Source organism: Pongo pygmaeus, chromosome 12 (genome assembly GCF_028885625.2).
Source record: "Pongo pygmaeus isolate AG05252 chromosome 12, NHGRI_mPonPyg2-v2.0_pri, whole genome shotgun sequence".
NCBI lineage: Eukaryota > Metazoa > Chordata > Mammalia > Primates > Hominidae > Pongo > Pongo pygmaeus.
Genome location: NC_072385.2, coordinates 106,290,976 through 106,303,561, shown reverse-complemented (window position 1 = coordinate 106,303,561; position 12,586 = coordinate 106,290,976). Strand labels below are relative to the sequence as shown.

Genomic DNA, 12,586 nt, shown 5'->3' with positions numbered 1-12,586 from the left:
GTTGCAGTGAGCTGAGATTGCACCATTGCACTCCAGCCTGGGCGACAGAGCAAGACTCCATCTCAAAAATAAATAAATAAATAAATAAATTTAAAAAAAGACTGTGACAGAAAGGGTTTAGAGAAATGTGCTAAAGAGTTACAATTGGCAAATTTTAAATTATATGTTAAACTATAACCTCATTTTATTTCTATCATATTCATTTATTCTCAATACCTGGGACATTTAAGGCATTCAATAATGAATTAAAGCTGTGCCTTATTTTGGTCTGTATTAAAGGAGTGGTCTAAATTTTACAAGATGTATTCTGCATCAGAAAACCAAACTTCAGCAGTTTAACATGCTGGCATCCATCACCAAGGCATGAAGCAACACACTTGCTAATGATTCCTAATCACTACAGTGCTACATCATTTACTTAATAAATACTGATTCAGTACTTATATATACAGATAGTCTGATGGATGAGTAACCACAGTTATGTAGTTCAGGACATGATGTAAAGTTGAAAGGTGCATATTGCTATGCTTTAAAGGCTGCCTTTACAGTAGAAGCAGCAAAATGTGCTTAATGGACTGCTGTCCTCTGATGACCAAGCAAATGCAACAAATGAAATATGCACAAGGCTGTCCTTGGACAGTACTTGTTTGCTTTGCTCACAAAGGAGAAAAGGAAAGAAACAATTGAAAATATATATATGGTGAAAGTATGTGAGTCTGAGCAGAAATAACAAAGGCAAAAGGATGAGGAGAGATGGAATAAGTCTAGAGAAGAAAATAAGTGGATGAGATAAAGAGCTGTCTAAGCAAAAAAGTTATGTCGCCATAGACCTCTGATCTTATAAATAAGACACTTCAAAAGTAGCAAAAACAGTTTTAAGACGGGGACTAATAGATAAGATGTGTTGTGTTTAGCTATTTCCTGTTAGGTTGTTAGTAATGGGTTCCCAATGACCTGAGCCAAAAATGAATCAAGTTAAATGAAAACTGACATCTGATATGAGCATATATTATGAGTCTATTCAAGCACAGTTTTGAAGTTAGCAAACATCTAAATCCTCACATCTCTACAAGGTAGGTCAAAGAAGTATGATTCTTCTCAGTTGTACAAGATAAATGGCTGTAGAGAAGCTAAGTAACATGTCTAGTCATAGTTAAGACAACAATTGGGGACAGTGCTTTGGTCTGATTGCCATGCCAGCATCATATTTTATCTGTGAAGGGTGGCTTGGTTGTGGAAAACTATAAAAACTGGATGCAAAAGCAAAATGCAACCTTGTTTGGTGACGTCCAGTTCCTCTGGAATTAGGAAAAACCACTTGTGTTTAAGAACAGGAGTCAAATCAATTTTTATGGAAACATTCTAATACAAAAACCTTTTCTGTTGGGTCTAGTAGGTCTGGACAAAATATCTCCCTCTTTTCCTTTTATATTTTCCTCATCCTCTTCTTGCAGCGCTGGTTGAAAACAGGGGAGGACCCCATGAGGCTGTCAGTGGAGTGGGAACCATAGCTGCTATCTGAGTCATCAGGGCTCTGAGGAATCCCAGCTTCACTCATGCCTGACATGGGCTCCTCGAAGACATCGCTGCCCAGCACACCATGCCCAGAGACATTGCCTTCTTCACTCTCTTGAGGCTCCATTTTCACATGGGCCAGATTCCAAAGAGGAGAAGCATTTACCTCTGCACCTAGAAACAGAGGAAAGATGGTCATATACCAAGTGTATATGTGTAGCCAAGTGTAGAACAAAGTAAATATATCACTCAGAACCAACTAATATTCTTTGAGCTTGGTTTTCACTCTGATTCTGTACTTGGCTGGAGAATATGGTTGTTATTCTCTGCTTCAAAAAGTTAACCATCCTAAAAAATTACCAGCTCTGATTATCTTCTTTTCCATTTCTTCTACCTTTCTTTCCTCTACCTCACCCACCCCCGTTTTCCCTAAACCAGGAAGTGAAACTAGGCAGGTGGAAAGATCCCCTGTCTCATGGCCCAAAGACATGCACAACCACAGGACTTGTTCAGTTGTTTAGTTTGCCTGTCCGTCCTTCCTTCTTTTATGGGGCCATCTTGTTTTCCTGCCTTTTGTTTGGGTCTCTGGTCATCTCTTGCATTATGAAAAGTTAATGGTCACTACATAATGCTAACAGCAGTTCTCTACCTGGTCTCCTTTGAAGAGACATGGTCCCGAAGTCCGCAACAATTTCTCTTTGGCCCTCGCGTCTCTCTATGTATTCTAGCAATGCTGTTCTCTTATGGTTATTCTTCCATAGTGAAAGGCTCTCTGCCCAACACTCTTAAAAGTATGACCTAATTCCATTTAGACCACATTTGAGGATTTGCTATTTGAGTCATTTGTGCATTGATGACAATTTATATTTGTAAACAACTGAGTGTGCCCAGACTAATTTGCAACCTAACTGACACGTAACCAGTCAGTTGTCCTGGCTCCTAAGGTAATCACAGAGTCTGGAAAAAGAAGCCAGCTACCTCTAACTGGGAAGCCCTATTTCTTTTTTTTTGAGACGGAGTCTTGCTCTGTTGCCCAGGCTGGAGTGCAGTGGTACAATCTCGGCTCATTGCAAGCTCCGCCTCCTGGGTTCACGCCATTCTCCTGTCTCAGCCTCCTGAGTAGCTGGGACTACAGGTGCCCACCACTACACCCAGCAAATTTTTTTATTTTTAGTAGAGACAGGATTTCACCGTGTTAGCCAGGATGTTCTCGATCTTCTGACCTCATGATCCGCCCGCCTCAGCCTCCCAAAGTGCTGAGATTACAGGCGTGAGCCACTGTGCCCGGCCGGAAGCCCTATTTCAATATCTTTCATCTTCAGTTTGTTAGAATACTCTAGCAGGGAAGCCAAACTCTGAGAACATCCTTGAGCAATTAACACTCCCCCATCTATCTGGCAGCTGTCTTATTCAATGAAGTACAAGCATCAGGAAGGACCAATACAGAATACTAAAAAAAAATACTAAAGGAGGAAAGGGATAGCTCCCAACCAGCTGGATCAGCTGAATCAGCCTTGGTAATCAATGTGACAACACATATTGCATCTACATCTTAACTAGGGATTATTTTAAAGAATGCCTGTAAAGCTGTGCTAGTCCTCTCTTCACTAATTAGAAAGAGAAGAATGCTGGGATCTCTAGATAGGTGAAACTGTATTCGTTTTAGGACTTTCCATTCTGCCCACTGCTGCTTTTGTTCTTCTACCTCTTGAGCTTGATTCCAAAAAGCAAAAGTACTGAAATTGGCAGATCTCCCAGAATCAAAGTGAGTAAGTTTATTTGTCTTACTTGAAGCCTGTGGTGAAGCTTCAACCTCCAGGTTAGATGGGAAGCGTTCACTCTGAGCCCCAAGCACTCCCATAGGCAGTGACTGGTCTCCAGAAGCAAGGTCAGCCTCCAGCTCCTCACTGACAGGAAAAGTGATGTCGCTCACAGGTTCCTCCTTGATCTTCACAGGTTTAGCGTCCTCTGTGGCCTTCTCAGGATTGACAATCCTTTCATATTCTTCAGAGAGTTGCTTACTAATCTGTTGGCAAGCAAGAGTCAATTTTCCAAGGAAATGTTAAAAGCAAGTTGGATAGTCAGCTTGTGACATCCCATGGAAAAGCCAACAGAATATGAATAACAGAATTTTGAAACATTCACTGCCAATGGAAGGGATTTGTTTAAGGTGTTGAGTTTGCATTTATGAGTGATAGAGATATGTAAAGAAAATTGGTTTGGCAGAGAATGTGTATGTCATTAATTAAAAGTTACATAAAGGTAAAAAAATGTGTTAGAACTGGGACAAAAGATTACCTTTTTTTGGCTATAAAAATTAACAGTAGGCTGGGCACGGTCGTTCACACCTGTCATCCCAGTACTTTGGGAGGCCAAGGTAGGAGGACAGCTTGAGCCTAGGAGTCTGAGACCAGCTTGGGCAGTATCTAGTGAGACCCCATCTCTACCAAAAAAAAAAAAAGAGCTGGGCATGGTGGTTCACATCTATGGTCTCAGCTACTTGGGAGGCTGAGGTGGAAGGATCACTTGTAGTGAGCTGTGATCGTGCCACTGCACTCCAGCCCAGGCAACCCTGTCTAAAAAAAAGGAAAAAAATGTTGACATATGTATCCTAGGTGCATAATCAATGGTGTGGGAAATCTGGATCACTTAGCAAAGACTTTTTTCTTGGGTGTTAAAAATTCCTAATCATATTTTAGGCCTGCAGAAACTGAAACAGTGAACAAATGACTTAAGAGCACAAGGGCTGAAGAGATTAGATATTTCTGGTTCCAAACAAAATCATCACCCCCCACCAACCCATCCTCCAGGCAATATAATTTTACTCTGTTTTTTTCATAGCACTTAACATTATCCAAAATTGTATTTTTTTGAGTATGTGCTTAGAGACAGGGTCTTGCTATGTTGCCCAGGCTGGTCTTAAACTTCTGGCCTCAAACAATCCTCCCACCTCAGCCTCACAAGCAGCTATATTAGATATATATATTACAATTCCAGTCAAGCCATTATATTAGCTGCTTGAGAGGCTGAGGCGGGAGGATTGTCAGTAGGTCTGTGTTCTCTTTTTTTTTTTTTTCCAGACAGGGTCTTGCTCTGTCACCCAGGTTGGAGTGCAATGGCACAATCATGGCTCACAGCAGCCTTAACTTCCTGGTCTCAAGTGATCTTCCTACCTCACACTCCCAAGTAGCTAAGACCACAGGCATGAGCTACCATGTCCAGCTAATTTTTATTTTTTAATTTTCTGTAGAGATGGGGGTCTCACTATATTGTCCAGGCTGGTCTTGAACTCCTGGCCTCAAGCTATCCTCCCACCTCAGCTTCCCAAGTAGCTGGGATTACAGGCATGTGCCATCATGCCCAGCTCCTGAAATTGTTTTGATCATTATTTGTTGACTTGTGTTTGTCTCCCTTCAAAAACAATGTAAACTCAGGTAACTTAGTAACTGCTGAATCCCACAATGCTCGACTCTCAACAGGCACTCAATAAATACTTGTTGAATAAAATCAGACTAACTGCATTCTCTCAGATTCCATATACTTGTGGATAGTTTCTTCCAGAGGAAGTATCAGTGAATGTGGCCGTTCACTGACTAAAGGAGACCCATGGTATTTGGCCAGGAACATCGCTAGGGCCATCATAAAAGTATGTTAAGTTCACTCTGTTCCAAGACTCTGTGCTCTGCACTCTAGACCAAGTGTTGTGGGATCCTGCTGAACACTCCTAGATTGCACAGACATCTGTGCCCACTTTTCAACAGGGTCACCTCACCTGTAGCATGTAACTGTGATAGTCCTTGATGCGGTGCTGCCAGAACTTCTGGAGGGAGAGCACACTGCCAATACCCACTTCATGGAATACCTGCTCCATCACATCAGGAAAAGGAGTCTGTCCCAGCCGGGCCTCCCGGTCCACAGCAAAACGCAGCAACTTGGTAAACTTAAGGCAATACTCATGTGCCACATCAGTTAGGGTCTCCAGGACACTCTCATTAGCGCAGTCAAAGCCCGCGTGGGCCAGGATTGTGGCCACTGCCTGGTAGAGGAGCTGCCGACAGGAGTGCCAGCTGAGTTCAGTCACAGGTTCCCCTTTCCCACTGGAAGTGGAGATACGGTGGTGTTATTAATGTTCTTGCAAAGGAGTGACCTCTCCTGTCTCCCCAGGAGTTTTACAATTCCAGTCAAGCCACTGGCGTAGCTTTCCAGGGAAATTCCATCCAAGTTACATAGCTCAGTTTCATCCTGCTGCTATCTGGGCATGTCTTAGCAACCCATGGTCATATCTTTGAGCTCCTCCAAAGACATAGTTTGAATAGGCAATACATGTCTATAATACACAATCCAAAAGGATATCTAGTGAAAAGAAAGTTTCCTTCTAGCAACTGTTCAATTTTGATCACTTTTAGGATTAAGTTTAACAGTATAGCCCAGACACTGTTCAATGATGCTCTAATTATTTTACGACAACCTAGTTTTCATACATGCTGGACAATATATTAATACAAACTTTTAGAAATTCACAGTTCTAATAAAGAGATTCTTCACAGCTTGCCAGGAGTTTAAGATTCTTAGATTCTTATAAAATTACAAGGGACCATTTCAAAACAGGGAAGTCAACTCAACTTTATAAAAGCAATTTAAAACGTATATAGCTTACAAAGTATTTTCATCCTATCCTGTGTTGTGCAATGGGTAGGGTCTGTATTATTATTATTTCGATTTGCCAGGAGAGGAAACTGAGGTTCAGAAGGGCTGATTTGCCAAAATTCGTTTACATATAATTAGTTAAGTGGTAAAGCTTCTGACTCCAGAAACCATATCGTGCATAATACACCATTTTGCCCCAATCACTACTGCAGAAATCTTAATTTTCCAAGAAAAAATTTAAGAAAGCTATTTGATCTAAAAATAACTTAAGAAGCTTTTAATAATTTACCTGTTTCTTGAAATTTCCTACTGGCTTCTGCCTACCCCTGACAAAGGAATTTATTTTACCAATAAAAACAAAATGGAGCACAGAAAATCATTTTTCCTTAGTTCGTACTTGGCATGTGTCATCACGCACTGTACAAAAGTGCCTGAGGGGTTATCCACCCACTAAACTCTGACCTGTTCAATAGCAACTATTGCAGTTTACATAATAGTTTGAGAATAAGATAACTAATTGCCAAGTAACTTTTAATTTACTATCTTCATCATTTCCATGGCCAGTGTCTCTGGGCCAAAACCTAAAGGCCTCATAAGTACCTAATAAACAGAGACAACTAAACCAATATCGCTTTCCTAGAATAATATCTGGACCTCTTTCAAAGGAAAATAATTTTTTGGTGCCCCCATAACTGATGCAAATTATTTTTGTTATACAGTTTCTTAAATATGTATAAAATAAAACCAGGTACAAACTTTTGATGGTCATGGCTCTTACTATATAAATTTGATACAAAACTAAAAATGAATAAACAGCATCAATTTAATATGATAGATAACATTATATTGTTGAAATTAAATTGCCCTCAATATGTGAATACAGTATTGGTCACCACAGAGCAAGTTTTTTGAGTTGGGCGTGTCTATGCTAGCATATGCTGTGCATGTAGTAACACAGTTATGCCTCCCCTTTTCATTATTCCAGTGACTTCAGAACCTTTGATTACAATGGACCTTGATATAATCTGGCCTTCACCTGGCCCAACTGCAATGCAACCCCTGTGTATTTAGTCTATTTCTGTAGTTTTCTCATTAGTTTGGGAACCACTAAAATAGTATTACCAGCAACAGGTAGATGTAATAAATAACATATAATATCACTTCTGTAGTATTCTTGCCAAACATATTTAATCTGAATCTAATCTTGAGGAAATAATCAGCAAATCCAGTAATTGGGACATTCTACAAGTGACCTGAACTCATAAAAGACTCTAAGAGGCATAACAACCAGATACAATGCATGAATCTTTGTTAGATCCTGGATCCGAGGGAAAAGATATTTACAAAAGATAATTGGAAGAATGTGAATATGAACTTATTAAGTGGTACTTAATGTTCATTTTACTTTGGTAATGGTATTATGATTATGCAGGAAAATTTCCTTATTCTTAGGATGTGCATGCTGAGGAATTTAGGGGTGAAATATGGTGATGTCTGCAACTTACTTTAAAATGTTTGGGGGAAAAAATGTGTGCATATACAAGTATGCATATATGTGTATACACACACATATGTGAGAAAGTAAATGTGGCAAAATGTTAAACATTGGCGAATCATGGTGCAGGTATTTGGATGTTTGTTGACTATTACACGTTTCTGTAGGTTTGGCAAATTTCAAAATGAAAAGAAAAAAAGTAATTGTTTGGCATTAAATACAACTTGCACACTGACATCTAGTAGCAGCTCTAGGTTATAAGGCAGTCCTGTTCAGAGGATGTGGAGCAGGGCTTCTCAAACTTAAATGCACATACAAATCTCCTGGAGATCTTGTTATAATGCAGATTCTGATTCAGTAGGACTGGGTGAGGCCTGAGATTCTGCATTTCTAAAAAACTCCCAGGTGATGTTGATGCTGCAGATCTTGGACCAGATATTGAGTAGCAGGGATCAATAATATTTTTATATTATTATTTCTTTTTTTTTTTTTTTCAGACAGGGTCTCACTCAGTCACCCAGGCTGGAGTGCAGTGGAGTGATCTGCAATCTCTGCCTCCCCGGGGTTCAAGTGATTCCCGTGCCTCAGCCTCCCGAGTAGCTGGGACTACAGATGTGCACCACTACACCTGACTAATTTTTGTATTTTTAGTACAGATGGGGTTTTGCCATGTTGGCCAGGCTGATTTTGAACTCCTGGCCTCAAGTAATCCACCCACTGTGGCTTCCCAAAGTGTTGGGGTTACAGGCATGAGCCACTGTGCTCAGCTTATATTATTATTTCTTGAACTATGTTATCAAAATGAAAACATACAATTTAAAGATTCTTGTATAGACTTGTGGATTCCTAAAAATACCAGAATAAGTCCATGAATCCCAATTTGAAGACAACGAGCTAAACCCGTAATTTTTTTTTATATTAAATAGAAAGACTAGATCCTAAGAACTATGAGGCCATGGACTTTTTTACATACCAGTGTATTACCCTGCTCCTAGTAAAGTGCTTGGCACATAGTAAGCACTCAAAAAATTAAAAAATACAGACCCTGAATTCTGAAGACTGGCATTCAAAACTTAGACATCCCACTAATTACCTGAGAAACCTTGGCCAAGTCAATTACTCTTATCCTCAGTTTCCTCACATGAAAATGGAAATGCTATTGTAGGCTTAACAGGGTTGTTGGGAAGATGACTTAAGAAAAGTTAGATACAGCAAAGCCTTGCCTTACCGATAAAAGTCACTCTCTGGGTCACTGTGCCGGATCTGGAATGGTGCACTGGGATTCTTACAATCTAAAGGCAGGAGGTCATCAGGGAGAGGAGGTGACCCAGGGCACGAGGGAAGAGGTTCACTCTCTTCAGTTTTTACACCTTCTGTCTGCTGCTGATTCTGGGCCTGAGCTGTGGCAATAAGGTTGCGAAGACGTCGGTTGTGCTGAATCAACTGAATCGTATGGATGGTGAGACTACATGGCTCTGAGGGGATGTCCAGCATAGTGGGGGGCTTCGGCTTGTTGGCTGAGGGTTGGTGCAGGGGTGGGTCATGGACTTCCACCAGACGGAACTCCCGTGGGAGCAAATCGAAGGAACTTCTGTTGGTCTGGCTTGATGATATTGGTATCTCTCCCCAGTATCTCAACATTTTGGAATAAGAAGAGAAGAGGTCTCAGGATAAATGTAGACAATAACCTAAAAGTAATGTGTTTAAATCCTGGCAACTTTAGATTATAGGCTTCTGTAGTGAAAAATACGAGGTCTAGCCAGTTATTTATGTAAAAAGTAGGATATTTGCGACCACTTAGAAAAATGTCAGTGTCAGCAAAACTGTAGGACCAAAGATGTTCTCCCTAAACAAATTAAGAGAAATGTAACTGTTAGATGCTGGTTATTGTCATACTATGACAATTCCTACTACACTGAACCACAGGGTAGAATTTGGGTCATTATTGGACCAATAGCTACAACAGCATCTGGAGCTCTAGTATCCCTATTTCCCATCTCACTCACTAACTCATTACCAGAACTACCATCATGCTCAATCCTGAACAATAAGCAAGGCATGATAAAGTATCTTGATACATCTGTGCTGGATCAATAGGAGAAAAGCTAGTAGGGTTAAAGATAATAATTAGTGGTTCTTATTCTGTGTGTCTTAGGCATGGTCCTGGTGGAAATATTTATGAACCATTAATCTAAATGGCATTATGCTTTCAACTTTTGACATATAGAATGTGAGAGATTTCTGCTGCCTTCTAATTGGTATCCCTTCCTCCAATCTCTCTTTGTATGTAATCTATTCTCTACACTGCTGCTAGACTTACTCTTTTTAAAACTTAAATCTAATGGCTTCCCATTGCCTATTGGAAAAAGTCAGAATTCCTTGGCTTACCATTCAACAAAATTCACAATCTGGTTTCAACTCACCTTTGCAGATTCATTGTCCATATGTCTCTTCAAGTTCAACAAACATTTATCAAATGCCAGGCATTCTATGTGGGTCAAAGACCGATAATGTGAGATCCTTGCCCTGAACTGAGGAAGAGAAACAGAAGCAGATTATTTCAATATGAAATGTGGTAAGTACTGTTCTAGAGGTATATGGACCTGGGGTAGTAGAAGCACAAAGGAGGAGCTTCCTGGGTGAAATGACTACCTTTGTTTTAACAACATTATACTACTCAGTTTCTTGAGAATGCTGTACATTTCCACAGTTGACACTTTCAGCTGTGAACTCTGCCAGAAATGCTCTGCCAACCCTGCACATCCCTGGCAGACTCATATTCATTTTTAAGTACAGCTTAAGTCCCCACCCTCCGTCACTTCACCAGTGCCTCTCCCTTTCCTATTCTCACAGCGCTTTGCATGTCTATGTCACAGCATTTATCCTTGGATTTTAATTAGTACTTATCACAATAGATTTTTTCCACCCATCTATTTCTTATGGCCATGGTCTTGTTACAGGGCCAGGCACACAGAAATATCTGGCATTTGTTGAATGTTTACTATATACCAGACTTCACCTTTTTTGTTTCTTTTTTGAGACAGGGTTTCACTCTGTAGCCCAGGCTGGAGTGCAGTGGTGCAGTCATGATTCACTGCAGCCTCAACCTCCTGGGACCAAGCAATCCTCCCACCTCAGCCTCTGGAGTAGCTGGGACTACAGGCGCGCACCACCAAACCTGGATTTTTTTTTTTTTTTTGGCGAGACAGGGTCTCACCATGTTGCCCAGCCTCCTCTGGAACTCCTGGGCTCAAGCAATCCTCCCGCCTCAGCCTCCCAAAATGTTGGGATTACAGGCATGAGCCACCGGTCCGGCTGGCCTTTATTGTTTGATTCAATTCTTCCAACAACCCTATGAAGCTAATAATCTTATTATCCCCATTTTTCAGAGTGAGGGCTGAGGCCTAGTGTCTTGCCCAATGTCACAAATGGCGAGGTCAAAAATCGACAGTCTCCAGAGTCTGCTCTCTTAACCACTTAACTATATTTTAATAGTTTTAATAATTTCATAATATAATTTCATAATAATAATTTAATAGTTTTAATAATTTCAGAAAAAAAATAATGAACGAAATAACAAAAAAGTCGCCCTCTTCCCTTACTTTACCGAAAGGAGCACGAAGAACAGGCACGGAGCCCAAGGAATGCCCAAGTCCCTCCAGGGGTTTCCTCGGTCACGGTCCGCCGGCGCAGGCGCCAATCACAGGGTCCTGAGGTCGCCTAATGTTCAGGGCAGCCGGAAGACGGGGAGGTCTGGACCTGAACCGAGACAAGGAGGTACCACACTATTCACTGCTGCGTCGCAGAGCGGGCTAGGCGGCTGTCTAGACCCCAAGAGGCCTGAGGCAAGGATCGCGTCAAGCCCCGAAAGCTGGTTTGTTGATTAGTGATCTAAGACCGCCGGAAGTGCTTCTTCTCAATCAAGCTATGCAACAGGAAGTCATTACGATCCCGTTGTAACCTCTAAATATGTCCCCGTTCTGCACAGCATCCCGATAGCCGTTTTGTTTTTCTCGTATTATGATCTTCTCGTGTTAGCACCACTTTGCAACGCTCCAGGTCGTGAAGGAGCAACTTCACCATCGCCGCCTACAGACGCCACTGGGAGCTTGGGAGAGTGGGACGTGGACAGGAACATAAAGACCGAAGGGTGAGATTTCGAAGGAGCGGATTTCGAGGTTGCACCGGTTGAGGATGGCTGACATTCTCTCTCAGTCAGAGACCCTGGCGTCGCAAGAGCTCAGTGGGGACTTCAAAAAGCCAGCTCTGCCGGTGCCCCCAGCGGCGCGGAGTAAGGCCCCGGCCACCAGTTCTTCAAACCCTGAGGAGGTACAGAAGGAAGGGCCCACTGCGTTGCAGGACTCCAATTCTGGGGAGCCCGACGTCCCTCCTCCTCAGCCGGACTGCGGGGATTTTAGGAGTCTACAGGAGGAGCAGTCGCGCCCCCCGACAGCAGTTTCTTCCCCTGGCGGTCCAGCCCGGGCTCCCCCCTACCAAGAACCTCCATGGGGTGGCCCTGCCACAGCCCCCTACAGCTTAGAGACCCTGAAGGGCGGCACTATCCTTGGCACCCGTAGCTTGAAAGGGATGAGTTACTGCCTTTTCGGGAGGCTGTCTGGCTGCGACGTGTGCCTGGAGCACCCTTCGGTGTCTCGGTACCACGCAGTGCTGCAGCACAGGGCGTCCGGCCCTGACGGAGAATGCGACAGCAACGGGCCGGGCTTTTACCTCTGCGATCTGGGAAGCACCCATGGCACTTTTCTCAACAAAACTCGCATCCCACCTCGCACCTACTGTCGAGTCCACGTTGGGCATGTTGTTCGCTTTGGAGGCAGCACCCGGCTCTTTATCCTGCAGGTAGGTAGAAAAACCTAGAATTGAAATCTCGGGCTCATTGGACTGCGTTCTTGTGCTTCTTAAGCTTTTGAT

The 12,586-nt window shown here is 42.3% G+C and overlaps 2 protein-coding genes across 4 annotated transcripts in view; one reads left to right on the top strand and one right to left on the bottom strand.

Moving 5' to 3' along the window:
• Positions 1-999: 999 nt before the first annotated feature.
• SUPT7L (SPT7 like, STAGA complex subunit gamma) lies at positions 1,000-11,599 on the bottom strand. Of its 3 annotated transcripts, none has more exons than XM_054476077.2 (6): positions 11,260-11,599; positions 10,081-10,188; positions 8,886-9,290; positions 5,288-5,612; positions 3,304-3,541; positions 1,000-1,689 (listed from the first exon to the last, which is right to left on the bottom strand). In XM_054476077.2, the coding sequence occupies exons 2-6, from the start codon at positions 10,092-10,094 to the stop codon at positions 1,427-1,429; spliced, it is 1,245 nt and encodes a 414-aa protein (XP_054332052.1). In that variant the 5' UTR covers positions 10,095-10,188; positions 11,260-11,599; the 3' UTR covers positions 1,000-1,426. The 3 variants fall into 3 exon arrangements, with proteins under 3 accessions (XP_054332052.1, XP_054332051.1, XP_054332053.1); XM_054476076.2 differs by having other exon boundaries at positions 11,265-11,599; XM_054476078.2 differs by lacking the exon at positions 11,260-11,599 and having other exon boundaries at positions 8,886-9,503.
• The window catches only part of SLC4A1AP (solute carrier family 4 member 1 adaptor protein), a 31,048-nt gene continuing 29,864 nt past the window's right edge, over positions 11,403-12,586 (top strand). The window contains exon 1 of the mRNA XM_054476065.2: positions 11,403-12,514. Coding sequence (XP_054332040.1) covers positions 11,852-12,514 — 663 coding nt within the window. The 5' untranslated portion in view covers positions 11,403-11,851. The remainder of the gene's footprint in view (positions 12,515-12,586) is intronic.

What these genes read in the sequence shown, in the direction of transcription:
- SUPT7L (XM_054476077.2), bottom strand. An exon ending in CCAGAGAGTGACTTTTATCG is followed by an intron (nt 5,613 to 8,885) that starts GTAAGGCAAGGC and finishes CTCCACTTCCAG; the next exon opens with TGGGAAAGGGGAACCTGTGA. An exon ending in ATCACAGTTACATGCTACAG is followed by an intron (nt 3,542 to 5,287) that starts GTGAGGTGACCC and finishes GCTTGCCAACAG; the next exon opens with ATTAGTAAGCAACTCTCTGA.